The 16,403-nt window shown below is 38.0% G+C and overlaps 1 protein-coding gene across 1 annotated transcript in view; it reads right to left on the minus strand.

The window, feature by feature from the left end:
* The window catches only part of LOC139691290 (uncharacterized), a 58,066-nt gene that overhangs the window by 40,055 nt on the left and 1,608 nt on the right, over positions 1 to 16,403 (minus strand). The window contains exons 3-10 of the mRNA XM_071589050.1: positions 15,769 to 15,875; positions 14,394 to 14,484; positions 11,195 to 11,383; positions 10,477 to 10,546; positions 6,287 to 6,413; positions 4,155 to 4,239; positions 3,826 to 3,932; positions 37 to 105 (exon numbers count right to left, since the gene is read on the minus strand). Of these exons, the coding sequence (XP_071445151.1) occupies positions 37 to 105; positions 3,826 to 3,932; positions 4,155 to 4,239; positions 6,287 to 6,413; positions 10,477 to 10,546; positions 11,195 to 11,383; positions 14,394 to 14,484; positions 15,769 to 15,875 (845 nt within the window). The remainder of the gene's footprint in view (positions 1 to 36; positions 106 to 3,825; positions 3,933 to 4,154; positions 4,240 to 6,286; positions 6,414 to 10,476; positions 10,547 to 11,194; positions 11,384 to 14,393; positions 14,485 to 15,768; positions 15,876 to 16,403) is intronic.

Raw genomic sequence — 16,403 nt, forward strand, 5'->3', positions numbered from 1 at the left:
TCAAAAAGTCTGCGATCAACACGAAAATGTACTCACTTGAATTTTCGGGTTATTTGCCAGCATGAAAATTGTGTAGCAGAGTGCCATCGACGTGGTGTCGTGACCCTGAAAGATAGAATAAAATATCGCTTGATTGATGCTTTGTTGGTTTTATGGTAGGAGAGTTTAATTTATGCTTGGTATGTTTTATTGCACAGAAGGAAGGAGAGGAATACACTGAAACTGGGATGACTAATAACTGGCATATGAAGGCGCCGAGCAATGCACTCTTCATCATAGTGGTCACACAGCCGGTAAAATCAGGGAATCGGCAAAAACTCTGGACATGTTCAATTTATTCAAAATGTCGGATAAAAATGAGGAAAAAATAGTCGAAGTTCCTGAAAAATGTGGGAACTTCCAAAGATAACAATGTTTCTTTTGGAAATGGTATTAGTTGTTGTTTATCGTTGGCAATCGCCCTCGCAGTCCCGGCAGAAATGTGATTCTTTGTATTCGAACCGAGTTCATTTATACCTGTGCCTCTCAAAACAATGGTATTTGATTCACAAAAAAGTGCTTAATCGGATACAAAGCATTTGGGAAAAACTTAGCATATTTGTTGGGAAAATTGGGGAAAATCCGGGATTGAGAATCTGTAAACTTAGCGGTCACCATTTTCATTGCTGTATTTGGCCATGGAGGTGCCGTGGTTGAATACACTCCACGCCATATTAAAGTTGACTAGAAAAAGCACCCTCCTAAACGATTGAGACCTATCCCCAGGATCTCCTTAGAAATTGATATTTGTATTATTTTTTTAAAGTGCTATTTATAATGGAGCGTTTCGTCAAGTGACATACAAGAGCGATTCGAAGGGTAAGGTCTCCTATTTTTTTGTCATGAAAAATCAAATTTATTCTCAACTTAGCGTACATCGTTGGAAAGGTTGAGCATTTAGCTATTTTGCTACATAGTCGCCTTGACGATCAATCACCGTCCTTAAAAGCAGCTTTTTAATACCGGCGTCGTACCTGTCTCCCGCCGCGTCACGAAGCCAACTGACGACTGTTTCTCCGATTCAAATTCATCGCCATTTAGTGGAAGTGTACGGTGAGAAGTGTATGGATATCAAAACGTGCGGAATTGGTGCAGGGAGTTTTTTGATGACCGGGAAAACGTCCACGATGAACAGCGGTGGGGCAATTTGCGATATGGTGCACAATAACCGGAGAATCACCCTTCATGAGATAAAGGAAGGCCTTAATGAAGAGAGTAGCTACTTCTCCGTGCAGAACATTGTGTCGGAGGTCCTTGGTTATAACAAGGTGTGTCACCAAAGGAGTGTGTTTGCATCATGACAATGCACGTCCACATTTGTCACATCAAACGACCACCCTACTCAATGAATTCGACTGAGATATCATCGACCACCGTCCTTACACCCCGGACGTTGCCCCCAGCGACTACCTTTTGTTTCCCGCTCTCAAAAAACACCTTGGAGGTCAGAAATTTAAGTCAGACGAGGAAGTGCAAGAAGCAGTCGGCAGTTGGCTTCGTGACGCGGCGGGAGAAAGGTACGACGCCGGCATTAAAAAGCTGCTTACAAGGATGCAAAAAGTGATTGATTGTCAAGGCAACTAAATAGAAAAATATCTAAATGGTCAGCCTTTCCAACGATGTACACAAAGTTGATAATAAATTTGATTTTTTATGACAAAAAAACAGGAGACCTTACTTTTCGTATCGCCCTCGTATTTATTTGCGTGCCCACTTGAAGCAACATATCCTCAGATTTCATCGTCACTAATTACCTATTCATGGGCATTGAATATATATTATAGGCTATAACTATGAGCAAGCCTTGAAGGACTCAACGATTTTATGATTCCAGACTATGATAGAATTTATACCATGAACTAGCCGTATTCGATGGTGGTTGACATAAAAATACTGCATGTAGTAATGGAAGATAATTCAGAGTTTAAAAGTCTTGAGGGCGCGTTGCATTGGCCATTACCTTCATGAACTATTAATATTTATCTTATTTCTCACCAATATATATATATATATATATATATATATATATATATATACTTATATATATATATATCTTTACTCACCAAAAATGCCATAGCTATACTGTCGGGTTTAGTGATTTCCCCAAGCAATGCGAAATGTACGTTGTTAGCGTGTCATAACACCTCTAACCTATCTGAAAATCGGTGAAAGAAACGAGATGTGATGTGAAAAAAAGGAAGAATCTTATCTTTCTTTCAATGTAACTCATGGTGTATCTTGTCTTGCACTTCCGCGGTCGAGATATTTCACGAGATTTATAATTTTACCGTGACGAGTACGTATTTAACCAGTCTTCGGCGAGCGAGGATGTAAGTGTGATAAAAAAATCAAAATATATCCATATATACACATATTTTTCTTTTAACTAAAATACATAATAATTTTGATACATAATAACTACGTTATAAAGACTAGCAGCCTTCTAATATTTATATAATTTTCTATGAAACATTATTAGAAATTTCTACGGACTACTTTTATTTGATTGAACTGGATTCTTTTCTTACGAAGAGCTATCAACTTAAGTTCCTGTAAGCTTTGTAAATGATTTATGTCATGTTCCCACCCATTCCTTACATAGAATATCAGCGAGACTTGCGACCGTCTTCCTTTCGCGCGTTGTTTTTGTTGTGAATTTTATTATTTCCACTTAAAAGTCCCCAAGAAACAAATTTCCGCATATTCCATAAGTCACGAATATATCAATGATGTCAGAATGACCGATTATAGTACACTCTAATGGCAGAATCTCTGCATGGGAAAGCCGGATACCATTTCCCTTTGTTCTCACTCCCGAGACGTGTGTTGAAATCAGTGGAATTCCATTGCTTCTCAAATTCAGTGATTGAATTTTCTCCGTCGGTTCTCCCGGTAGTTAACTCTAGTCTAACGTGACGTTTATGTTGCCTAAAGATATCTGCTATTATTTACGCTAAAAGATTTTGTCAAAGTATTGGTGGGGATCAAAAAATACTGGAAGAAAAACTGCACATTGATGGTATTTTTCAAATGAGATTTACTCAAAAGCTGCTGATTTGATTGCGTGCACTTATGAAAGTAGATTTTTAAAACGTATACACTTAAAAAGCTCACTTTCCTGCGGCTGCGAGGCCTGGATGATAGCAGTGGCAGAGAGAGGAAAATTATCTGCAATGAAAATATGATGCTACTGAAGAAGGGTGAAAATAAAATTTATAAGGTAAAAATGAAGAGGTCCTTCAAAAAATGAGAAACTTTTGGAAAGGAAATATAAGAATGGAAGGTAAACTAATGGGACACATCCTGGGACATGACAGTTACCTGGCCAATTGGGCCATAGAGGGGAACTAATTACGATAGGCAGTGGTATTCAGCGCAAGGAGCTATGAATTGATGAAGATTTGAGTGGGCAGCGGGATAAGAAGCTGAGCTTCTTCAAACTAATTCTTGGATTGATAAGTCATGGTGATTATTGGATAATCAGCGTCATTTAATCAACGATCTAAAGAAAGAAATATTAACCTCAAACACTCGCTCAATCGGGTCTGTGATGAGTACGTAGTGACCCTTGCAAACCATACGCCCGACATTAATCAATGTTTTTTATTAAATTCCTCTTGTTTAGCCTAGGTGTGCCCTGAAGAGTATGACCTTGGGGTTATTTCTTTATCACCATGTCATGCTGTCCGCTCGGATGATAATTTAATCCTTTCAAATGATAATATCTGTCAGCACTTCAGCCTCTTTTTCTTTAGTATTTGGTTGAACTTGGAACTTTGGACTCACCTCGAACATGAATGTATCCACCTCTTCTCGAATCTCCTTATCCGTAAGTAGCTTTTCTTCCACCGCCAACTCGATCAGCAGTTCCAGGAAGGCTCTGAGCTTCTTCTCTGTAAAGGGCGAGGGAGGATATATAGCGGAAAGGATATTTCCAATAGTTAAACGCAGAAGGAATTTCCCTTTCCAGAAATATCTATAAAACTTAATTAGCGATATTATGACATTCACATTTGGAGTAGTGTGCGCTCAAAAAGGAAGGCATGAATTCAGAAACTGCGTTGAACGAGAATGATTTTAGAGATTTTGAAAGAGTTAGAAATTAGTTTGCGTACTTGCCGGCTTCAGTTCGTGCCCATTCAATTCCTGTGCCTTTGCTGTTTTATTTTTTATGTACTCCATTTTTTTACTCTTGATCACCTGAGGAAAGAGGAAAGAGGAAATTGGTCTTAGTCCATTTTCTGGGTTTAAATTAAGTTCCCACATTTTTCTGGCACCTTCGTAATATGAAATTGTTCCTGACCATTTATTCCATATTTATGCAATTAATATTGCAGCATTGACATTTGTTTTACTATTTGGGCCCTTATGGTGCTCCGTGCTCCTTGTGGGAATGCGATAAACCTTTGAGTGGGCATTTAATTCCTCTGGGGCCCAACCACCAAAGTGATACAACACCCATTCCCAAGGTGGTACTCGAACCCACGTTATTTGGGTTACTGACTTAACTAATCTCCCGACCCATTTTAAGGTATGAATCAAATACAAGCCTTCTATATCATCTTGAAAGTAAGATAAAATTTCGTTAGTTACATCTATCGAAGTTTGTACTGTCACTTAAACATGATTATTACACGTATTGCTTGCCATTTATGACTCCTCTTAGTTGGTTTAGAAATGCGAGGAATGTAATTCTGGCTCTAAAGCTAAAAAGAATATTTGATATCATTATATACCCGTTTGAAACGTTTACTATTTAATTACTTATTTCAAGTTTTCAGGCAACTACTCCAAGGCAAACATTTAACTAATTTCATTTCCGTCGTGTTGGATTACTTGTAGAGAGAATGATTGACCTTTAAAATATTATTAATTTTTCTATACTCTCAATAGTACACCATAGTGACAAAATAATTTACTTGTGGATTAATTAATTTGAGTATCCCCATTCTATGATTTACACAAATTCATCATGTCCAGCTGCACCAAATCAATCTGGTTTTATATTTAGAAATGAGGAGCAATTTGGTTGCGAGAAGAAGATAAGTTAATCATTTTGGGTTTAATGCGGAATTATAAAATCGAAGCTATTTTTCTTATTTTTTAATTAAAGGTTTTCAGTAAAGTGACTCATAATTGAATTTGAAATTTATGCCAAGTAATGCGGATATTCGATTAGGACGACAAGCCACCCCAGTAGTCTTGAGTTGTGCGGTCTCTCTTCTTCATTCGGTTAAGTAACATAAATAAGGGAACTACCTCGCTGCTGAAAATCAAGGCTGAAATTTTGCCCGCAATGAAAGATAATGATAAAACGCATAAGTCAAACGGAAATTTAGCTTATTATATTATATGGGAGGTCACCTCGTTTCTCGGGGATATTTGGGGAGCTAATAGGTGAATTACAAGTCCTCTGCAAAGAGTCCTATATGTCGTATACAACTCCCAAATTCGCATGCTGCGAAATGTAGGCAAGAGTAACAGGCACTGAACCATTTATTGCCAACATTAGACTCCGTGTGTGTCAATTAAAAACACTTATAAACGACCTTTCCTTACCTTGAAATATTGATTCTAGGCACCCCAAAATTAAATACAAGAGGAAAGAGACTCATGGCATGCCTAAGGCAGCTTATGATGATAACGGCATGGGTATATTGGGTATTGTTGAGTAGCATGCGTTATTTTGGAAGGGTAGAGAAATGTTGAAGACGACGAACGTTCAGGACGCCCTTCGATTACAAAATGTGGCGAAAATCTTGCAAGAGATCGCAGATTAAGTGTTTGCATGGTTTCCGATGAGCTTGGCATATCTAATTGTGACGTGAATCGCCCTGTGACAGAAAACACGGGCATGAGAAAGCTATGTGCGAAATTGGTTTCGCGAGTACTCTCGGACAAACAAAAGGAAACTAGCACGCGGATATGCCAAGAGCTTCTCGACCATGCCTCAGCCACCTTACATCCCTGACGTTGCCCCACCAGACTTCTTTCTCTTCCCCCCTCTCAAATTAGTGCTGAAAGGACGTCGCCACGGCTCGGTGGAAGCGTTACAACATGCCGTGACGATGGAGCTTAGCAGTATTTCGGGTGCCACCTTCTAGAGGGCTTACGAGGCGTGGAAAACCCGCTACAAATAAACCCTTCATACAACTTACGGATTAACGTGGTTTTCTTAACAATAAACGTTGGGTCGCTTATTCGATCAATCCGTCCCTTCCCGAAGGTTTCCAAAATACTCACGCACATTTTCAGAGAATGAGTGTAGGACGGCGAGGATCCTCTTGTTCTCTCTTCCCAGTGGAGTGAGCGCGAACAACCAATCCAGAACGTACCACGGCGTAATCGCTCGCTGGTGCGCCACTTCCCCGAACCTGAATGTTAATAGAAAGTTTTTACAGAATTATTTCAGAGTCGTACATTTTTGTTGACATACAGGAGAGGAAAAATTATGTACGATCCATGTATATGTTGTATCAAAAATGCTAGGATCCACTTTCAGCTGCATTCGGTTAAATCAAAGACAGACATAAGACACAGAGTCAATTAAGTGAGGCTGAATAATCTTCTTGTATCAGGCTACGGCCAAGCAGTCAATGATTCTTATCGTGTCTGCTTTTACACAAAACATTACGCGTTTTAAATACGAGGGGGTATCGTAAATTTTTAATTATTATTAAAAATAATCGAGATGAAAACTTAATTTTTATTTAAGACTTCTCTGCATCGTCACCAGCCAGAATGATACTTTTTTCCAGTGTTTCTTGATCATTCGGAGGACGTCAATGTAGAACTCAGCAGGTTGCGTCAAATGCCAATGCTCCACCTATTGAATGATGTCATTTGTGGTGTAAACCTCCCCACAATGGTTTTTTGGGTTTTTGGAATGAGAAAAAGTCACTTCAATTGAGGCTGGAGGAATAGGGTGAATGTGGTTAAATTTCAAAGCCACATCGCTTTGATTCTTCATACGCACCTCGAGGTGAGTGAGAAAGTGAATTGTCGGCAAGAAGACGGATGCCTTTGGTGATCATACTGCGTCGCTTCTTTTCCAGAGCATCACGCAATTTTTTCAGTAGGATGCAGTAATGGGCACCATTGATGGTCTGACCTTTCTCTAAATATTGTGTTAAGGTAACACCGCGGCAGTCCCAAAATCAGACACCATGGCCTTCCCTGCATAATTCTATACCTTAGCCTTCTTGGTAGGAGGTGAATCTCTGTACTCCAATTGTTGCCCATATATTTGGTCTCTGAATCATATTGAGAGATCTAAGATTCATCATTTTTACCAGGTGACGAAAAAAATCCTCCTCGTCTTGTTCCAAAATATTCAGCATCTCCCTTGATAGGTTGCGCCGTGTTTGCTTCTGAGAAGAAGTCGTTGAACCCAGGGTGATGACACCTTTGCCATGTGAAGTTCTTCGTGAGTAATTATCCAAACAGTACCGTAGTTTATATTAGATTCATGTATGGTCATCTGATGGTCATCATATCACATGTATGGTCATATCTTCGGTCTACTAGGATAAAATCCTCCACTTTTTTGAATGTGGCACCATCGTCCGTGAGCGATGATCTTCCACTTCTTGGGTCTTCGGCGAGGCACATGTGGTCAGTTTGGAAATTTCTTTTCAACCTCACAACTGTGCCATATGCCAGGCTATCATTTCCATAAACAGCCATAATTTCATCATGGTTTCCCCGGGCACTATAACCTTTTCAAATGAAGGGGCTGAATCACACTGCCAGCCTCTATTTTCTCCATACTGCGAGTTTCTTCAGTCTACGGCTTCCTGGAGCAAAACAAATCAACATTGGTGGCTGTAATTTACAACAACATGCAGCAAGGATCAATTAATTTGCAGAGTAAATTTTATTCGAATATCTCGGTTGTTTCTTAGTGATAATTACTTAAAAAAGATACCTCCACGTCTACTGTACGAATTCATATTTGTAGACCAAACTGCATTAATCAAATCAAAGTGGGTGAAGTTTGAAGTGATCTAGAACTAAGATCTACTACGTATGAAATACAAGCTTTCAGGGGAGATGAGGTTAGGTCCTATTCACGTGCTGCCTGCGGTTCCTCCAGGAAGATATCCGAAATATTTCAAAGCTCGGGTGAAGGAGAAGACTCCAAGAATGACCTCCATTTGAACCAGAACCCTCCAGTCCGTACCCGAACTCTGTAACTAATAAGCTTTAGGGCCTCCTTTTTATTTGCAGAATTAATCCAGAGATTGATCTAAAAATATTTGATAATTTCATGTAAATAATGAAATTAGGGATATTGAAAAGAGCCGGTGCCTTACAATTGGTTGCTCCTTGACACCACTTCAAAATCTGAAGGTTTTTAATATGCTTATTTCAGAAACTCTAAAGGCGACAGTTAATTCGTATGAAATATAGAAATATCTAAAACTAGAGAACAAACTCTTTAAATTTATCCCATGAACACATTAGATAGCGTCTGTGCAATGTTATCAGTCATGTAAAGCGAAGCGCACGTTGTGTTTTAAGAGATAAAAAGTTGAGTGTCATTGGTATCGTCATATCTTAAAAACACTTTTTAACATAATGTTGCTCTATCACATTAGTCCAAACGAGGTTACGGGAAGAGATGATACTATATTATTTTTATTCGTAATATTACAGTGTGGAGCATTTGGGAAAACGCGTATATGAATTGAGGTTTTTTTTATTACTGCAATGAAATATGTTTATAAAATTTTATATTTTATAATTAATATTTGTTAATTACTAGTTATACTTATATATAAGTGCACCATATTTATGGTGAAAGTGATGTCCTTGCTGGATCTAACTTTTAGTATAACATCCAGTTAAAAAATAACTTGGCGTTGAGTAGGGAAGTGGATCGGGATGGTACGTATTAGCTTACGTACTAGCTTCCCACTCAGCAGGCCCGGGTGCGAATCCCGGAGGTGGTAGTATTTTTCAGTGGTATCCCGATCCCTACTTGAGGTGCTTTATGGAGAGGACTTTTAGTGAATTCTATGGTCTCGGGCTCAACTTTGTGGAGGTTCATGTTCGTTTAAATGAATATACTTTGTAACTTCCACACAATTTTTATTCGTACTACCGGTTTCAACGCAACGGCGTCATCATCAGGTACGGTAAGGTACCTGATGATGACGCCGTTGCGTTGAAACCGGTAGTACGAATAAAAATTGTGTGGAAGTTACAAAGTATATTCATTTAAAAGGACTTTTAGTGATTACCACGTCCGTTGGATGGGACGTTAAGCTGCGGACCCCATGGCACCTTTCGTTAAGAGTAGGCTCATGCCGATGCTGGGTTTCTCTCCACCCTTCTTCCTTTCCTTTCCAGCCCGAATGGCTCAAAGGACCTCAGCTGTCGGTCGCCTCACATAACAAAACTGCTACTACTTGAGCAGGGAAAAATTATTATTCCAAGACTGATTGCGCCCGCTATTGTTTATATACGAGAGTGGTCTGAAACGTTCTTGGCCTCACCCATAGATGGCGTCACTTGCATAATTTTTTCGTTTCATGTTGGCATATCTGTTAGCAGACGATGAATGAAATTGCAAGCCATTCCATCCAGAAGTTCGCTAAAGGCAGTCGCTTGAATCAGTTGCGGTTTGTGTTTTGTTAGAGACAGAAATAAATCAAATATTGGCCAGTGATAAAATTCTTCGTAAAAGAAGGTGTCATGCCGATAAATATTCATTCGAGGATTGTAAATATGCATGGAGACTTTTCTGCTTCAATTTCGGTTCGGTCGGTTCTTCAGCTCCGAATAAGATGAAGACGGTGCCATCGGCGGGAAAGGTCGATGGTGTCGGTTTTCAGGGATGCGAAATTATTTCTGTTGATCGAATATCTTGATAAAGGTAAAAAATAACTGGGGAGTGCTATTCTAACCTTTTCACGAAACTGGACGTGATTTTTCACGGAAGCAGACTGGGCTTATAGAGGAAAAAACCGATCACTCTCAGGACAACGCACCTGTACACAGAAGTGTCTTCGCGATGATAACATTGAGTGATTTTCAATAGGAAGTTCTGGAGCATCCACCCTACGTATTCCTTGGATTTAGATCCCTCGGAATTCCACCTCTTGCAAAAAGTCAAGAGTTTCCTGGCTAGTCAACGTTATTTGTTCAATCGAGAAGCGATCGCGGCTATAGACGAGTACTTTGCAGCGCTTCCGGAAGAACTTCAGAGAGATAGGATAATGGCACTGGAATATCGTTGGATAAAATATTTTAATATCAAAGGTGATTAAGCGAAAAATTAAATTTTTTTGAAAAGATTAATTATCCTTTAGGCCGATGACTTTTCAGATCACGCTCGTATGGAAATTGTACGCAGCAAATCAAGAATATACTCAAGGTTTCACCCTACGTAGTATCTATTGCGAATATATTGATCTCATATGCCTCACTCACCTATATATGGCTGCAATATAATCGCGCTGCTCCTTCTTCTCATGGTCCAATTTAATCCCCATAGCACTCTCTGGGGACAGATTGAAAGGGTTAATGAAATACTGTATTGAGTAAATAAAGTTTGATATAGTAAAAAGTATTGAAATAATAAAATATATATTATATAAATAAATAAATTATAAAATATTATGCAATCTGACCAAAACGCTGAGATAATTTGTTAAGTATAAAAAAATTATTCTCGATTTTTATTTTTTTAAATTTGAAAAAAGAGCATGTAAAATAGCATTATTTTTTGCATTTATTTTTTGCGAAGAAATTATTCTAATAATTTCCTATTTCAAGTGTCTGAAATACAATACTGAAATCAATTCTATGATATCATAGTTAGGAGTAGAATGCTTCATTATTTATCATAACACCGCGTGATGTTACATTTTAGATAATACCGTGTGAACTTTTGGCTTTAGTTTTTGACTCAATCGTTATATTGACCTAACGTTACCAAAAAACTACAAATTGGTGAATTTCAAAGGTGATATGTGTGTCATATTATCTGTAATAATCTGATTCCTAAATGACTTAAACATCCTCCACTGATCCACGTCAGTGATCCGATCAATTAGACATGGGAGTTTCTAAAATTAGATAAAAATTTGTAAGTAATGTCGACCTTGAAGCCACAGGCTGTCTTAATCTTCTTAGATTTATGGCTTACCGCAGATGACTTCTAGTGTGCATTGTGAGATAACGGGGACGATATCGAATGCTTCCCCCGAAATTGCCTTCTCGGATAGTTTATTTGCGAGGCCCGCGCTCCTCTCGATGAACATCGGGACAAACTGCTCCAGTATCTTGAAGTGGAATGCGGGGGTCAACAGTTTTCGATGCGTGAACCATTTATCTCCTGTATTTGGAAATGGAAAAAGCAATTTTATGGCAAGTTTAAGAATGGTTGTGTGAGGCTTGATATCTAAAATCTTGTAGCTCAGTGATTTGAACATTATACAATTTAACAAATTCGTAATGAATGGTTAATTATAGTAGGTTTCGATAGAATAATTATTAGACGCAACGAGGTGAATTAGTAGAGACAACTTAGATACATTTCGAAGCAAATATAATATCGCTTTCAAATGAATCACCATTGTCTAATAATCGAAAGAAACCGATTATATGACCGTTGTAAGAAATGTACTTTCACGTTCAAGACAGTAGGGATATAATTTAGAATGAAACATTTTTACAAGTGTGTATTGAGTCGTTAAATGCGACGCCAAACTAGGATGTGTGGCAGGGGGTAACTACGCCCCAGACTCATTTTGACCCGAACATTTTTACCCCTACCACGGTCGGACAATGTTACTCTGATCCGTATTCGTTCGTGGGAAAAATAACATCTTAAATCTATCTGTTCAACACAATCTCATAAATTTTATTTACATGATATCTCCAACCGTATTTCGATGGGGCTAATAATACATTTTCAACATTGTCGCAATTTATGGAAGAAGTTTATTCTATAAGTTAACCTTCACTCCGTGAGTGATTCCCAAGATGCTTCCTTTAATAATTTAGATAGGACACTTAGTTTATAATAACGTTTTACAAATCTAGCTTCTCTACGCTGCACGCGATCCAATTCGGCAATCCATCCACTTCAATGAGGATTCCATATACTAGCGGCATATTCTAAATGAGGCCTAATCAGCGAAAGATAACATTTCTCTTCAACCTTTTCCTCACGTTTACCTAGTACTCTTCTAATAAACCCTATTTTTTTGTTAGCTCGTCATTGACATAACCCTCGTATGTTTCATCCAGGAGAGCTCATGAGTAGGATAACGCCTTGGTATTTAATCGAGTCTACACATTCCATTTGGGTGTTCCCGATACAGTAGATGTTCGAGAGGGAATTCCTTTTCTTTCAAAAATTCATCACTACGTACTTTTTTGACGTCGCACCAGCGTTGTATAGCGTTTAAGTCATCTGCTAATGCTGCTTTATCCTCAAGAGTAGGAATATCTCTGTAAATCTGTGGTACTCGTAGAGAAAACTTAGATCAGAGGAAAATTTCAATGGGAAAATAATATCGCTCTCGAATAAATCATCATTATAATTGTAGAATTTAGCATTTTCACAAATGTGTAAAGTCGATAAATGCGACGCCAATACATAACTGGTAGGTTTCCTTAATCACTAATGAAGTCGAAAGGTCTTTCAACAATATAATCATCATCTTAAGTTCTTAGTAGATAATGACTAAAAAATCGGAATAAGTTGATAATTAGTCAATCAAAGACTCATTGGAAACCACAAAGGATTCAGCAGCTATTTACTTTAAATGATACTTGGAATGTTGGTCATTCATTATTTCCTCCGACGAGTAATGAGCATCGGGTTAAAATTTGATAAGTTGATTTGATTTTAGTAAGTTCGTTATCAGTCGGAGTACATTTAAATCGCCCATTTCTCCGTAAACGAACGGTGTTTCATTTTCTGCAGTTTTTCCAAATTCTAGCGTTTTCGCAATGTTTTTCTTGTTCGTATTTTACCAGGCGCCCTGAAATTGCTGCCCTCTCATGAAAATTCACAGGTTGTTTCCATCCTTTTGGATTTTCTGCCCGTCCTCTTCTACTTCTGACCATTGATTCGCGATTTCTTTGGCAAATATTTTTACCCTCCCCTTTGCCATTTGCTGCGGCTGGTTGAAAGTTGTAAGAAAGAAATGCGATTTGACGCAACTGGCTCTCGATCATACCCCACTACCATCACTCGACTTTGACTGCTCCTTTGTCTTGTTTTAGGGAGCGGGGACATTTCATACATGCAATAACAGTGGTAGTAATGTGTACTCTGTAACTCCTTGTCAGCCATGAGTTCCAGGTGTAGGTTCCCTTGTCTCCCTAAGAAAATAGTATTATTATTATTAGATAGCCTACCGTTTATGGTAGGTTTTGGATGGACACAGATTAAATAGGCTTACATTTATTTTATTTTTTCTAACAAGATACCTCCTGACACCCCGTATTACAAAAGTTGTTCTTTAATTTAACTTACTTTTATCTCCCTTATTCCCGTACAACATGCCTAGCTTGTTCCTGTCCTTTCTTTGTTTGCCTAACATCCTCCCCTCTATCAGTCTTCAACATACCTTCCCCAATTAAAATGTACTGCATCCACCTTTCCTGTTTCTTCCTCTCCCTCCAAACATTCCCTTCAAAAACCCTCTCTCATTCCTCGCTATGCCTGGTATTCCTTTTGCTTTCATTTCCGCTCATTTTATGTTTTTCCATCCTTCTCCATACGCACATTGCAAAAGTCTCCAATTCACAGCTTATTATCTTGTTTCAACAACCATATTTCTTCTCTGTACAAAACCACGCTCAGTATTAAAGTTTTAACGAGTCTTTTTTAAACCTCCTTACTCGTCCCTAATGGCTATGTGTCAAGAATGGCAATCCTAAAAGATAGAGATAGCGGTAAATTGTTTACAGCTATTTATCTTTGAGGTACTTAAATAAAATTTCCAACCTAGAAAACTGTGTCATAACATTCATACCTGAACATAGAAATATGGATTGTCCCTTGAAAGATTCTGATTACAGGAATGAGATCTGTTATTCAAGAAATAGAAACATGTCATATCCTTTGAATAATACTTCCGCTTTTACTGTTTCATATGCGGAAGGTCCTTGAAAGCACTGATTGAAGTATATTAAACGTAGATATTAAAATAACTCTAATTTGAAAAAGGAATATATAAATTGAGGAAATCTCGAATGATGAAATGAGGAATAATCTTCTCTGATAGCCTGCTTAACTCTTACGAACCGCTGGTCTTTTGTAAAGAAAATATCCCTTTCAACAACTTGTTTGTTTACAAGTTTTAGTTGTCACCTTAGTTAGAACTCACCTTTACTCGTAAGCAGTCCTTCGCCGAGCCACGGTCGGAGCAAATCATACAGCCAGCCCTTTTCGATGTGCTTGGAACTGCGGAGAATCGCCTGCGCGTAAACACGCAATCAGTGGGATTGAAAATACGCTGATGGATAGCACGCGCGCATATCTCGTGACTGCTTCAGTGAATAAACTATTGCATGTGAAATAAACCTTAGACTCTAAAATTAATATTGACGCAGTTAGGTCCTCCAGTCACCTTTGAAGCTTAGTAGCTGTGTTATGCCACGGCTGCAGCCTATGCTATTATACCGTGTTACATATCCCCATCTCTATTTGATTTTCGTGTGGATTACCTTTCGTAAAATACTCCATCCTTAAGTGTATGGTGTGAAATTCATCGGCGTGCTTTGTTAATAGCAGGCTGCAATCCCCAAAATCCTCTTCCTACTGATAAAAGTCATCCGTGAAGTGAATCGCCACTATTGTATCACCTAATTTCATACTAATACAGAGTAACCATACGAAAATTCACTTTTGCCTAGCAGGAAAATCCGTGAATTAAGCCCGTGAGGGGACGCAATAGACTTGTAAAAATTAATTGTGACACGCGAAAAAGTGGTCAAAGTAATTCTCAAAAGAGTCTGCTAGCGGATTCATTTTTACAAGTTCTTCAATAACATACACATATAAGCATCCAAGAACTCAATTATTCAAGAAATAATTTTTAAATAGGCCATAAGCATGGGGTCGGTGAGAATTATTATCTAGTGGCGAATAAGTGCCTTAGAAGAGAAGGAAGTACTGTTTACACTGCATAGAAAGTACATCTAGCAAACACTCAAGGGACTAACTCTGGTTATACCCGTGCAGTAAGCGTACGGCAAAGTTTTGAGGCTACAATATTGACTTTCAAAACTTAAAAATATTTACATTTTTATCTCATCTTTCCTGTCAATGGTATACCCCTTAGGGTATAAATAATATTTAATTATTAAAATAACAATATTTCATTTCATATCCTTTTGCTAACTTCCATTATAATTATTATCATTCCTCTAATATATGCAATAAGTCTACATATGGAAGTGGGAAAGATTCAGCTATGACGGGTGCTAAATTATAGCATTACCTGAGAGGTTTTCGAGATGTAATTTTCTAATGCGGATTCATTATTTAACGCTATTTAAACAAATATTAGAATGATTTACAGATTTATTGTAGCGATGATCGAAATGTGATTAGTGAAACTTATCTTGTTGAATTAATGTGTTGTTTTAAATGAAATATCTTGAAAGAGGTGTCTCTGCCAGTTTGTCTAAATTACCTATCAAATGACCAACAATTTTAAATCATGCAATTGAATTGATAATACTAATAATTTTCCTTACTTCAACATATTCCGGACCGACTGGATCCACAGAGTAGCGCCCAAGATACCACACTTTGTAAAAAGGATAGTACTTTCTGCTGTTTCCATTGCGAAATTCCATTATTTCTGAAAAAGATGAACAACTTTTAAACTTTTTGTCCGCTGCTTTAGTGTACGTGTTGCATTCTTGTTGCTCAGAGGTGCACGCAAATAGTCATCACGGATATGCCTCACGCGAAGACAAAAATAGGGCATTGGGTAGGATCATTTCTTTGAATTTTTAAACGCTCTTATGAAATACAGTTGAATATTGTGGTGTTGGATATTACTTTCAAATGACCTTAAAATGAGAAATACTATTCTAATGGAATGTGATTGAATGCAATGTGTTTTGTTAAAAATGACGAACAATCCGTTAAAAACGCTATGGTTGCCACCGTAAAAATATTAATAACATGCTAACGTTGAAAGCTATGATGACGCATCTAAAATATTGCGTCTGTTTACCGATAGTGGCTTTCAACTTTCTTACTATCACTTTAAAATGAGAGATTACGGCACAAAAATGCTTATCTGTACAACAAAGCTTTCCATAAATAAAAATGTCGACTTGTAAGTAATCCGCACACTGATAAACTTCGGACATTTAAAATC

This window comes from Hetaerina americana, unplaced genomic scaffold (assembly GCF_022747635.1).
Source record: "Hetaerina americana unplaced genomic scaffold, ioHetAmer1.1.p SCAF_32, whole genome shotgun sequence".
Taxonomy (NCBI): domain Eukaryota; kingdom Metazoa; phylum Arthropoda; class Insecta; order Odonata; family Calopterygidae; genus Hetaerina; species Hetaerina americana.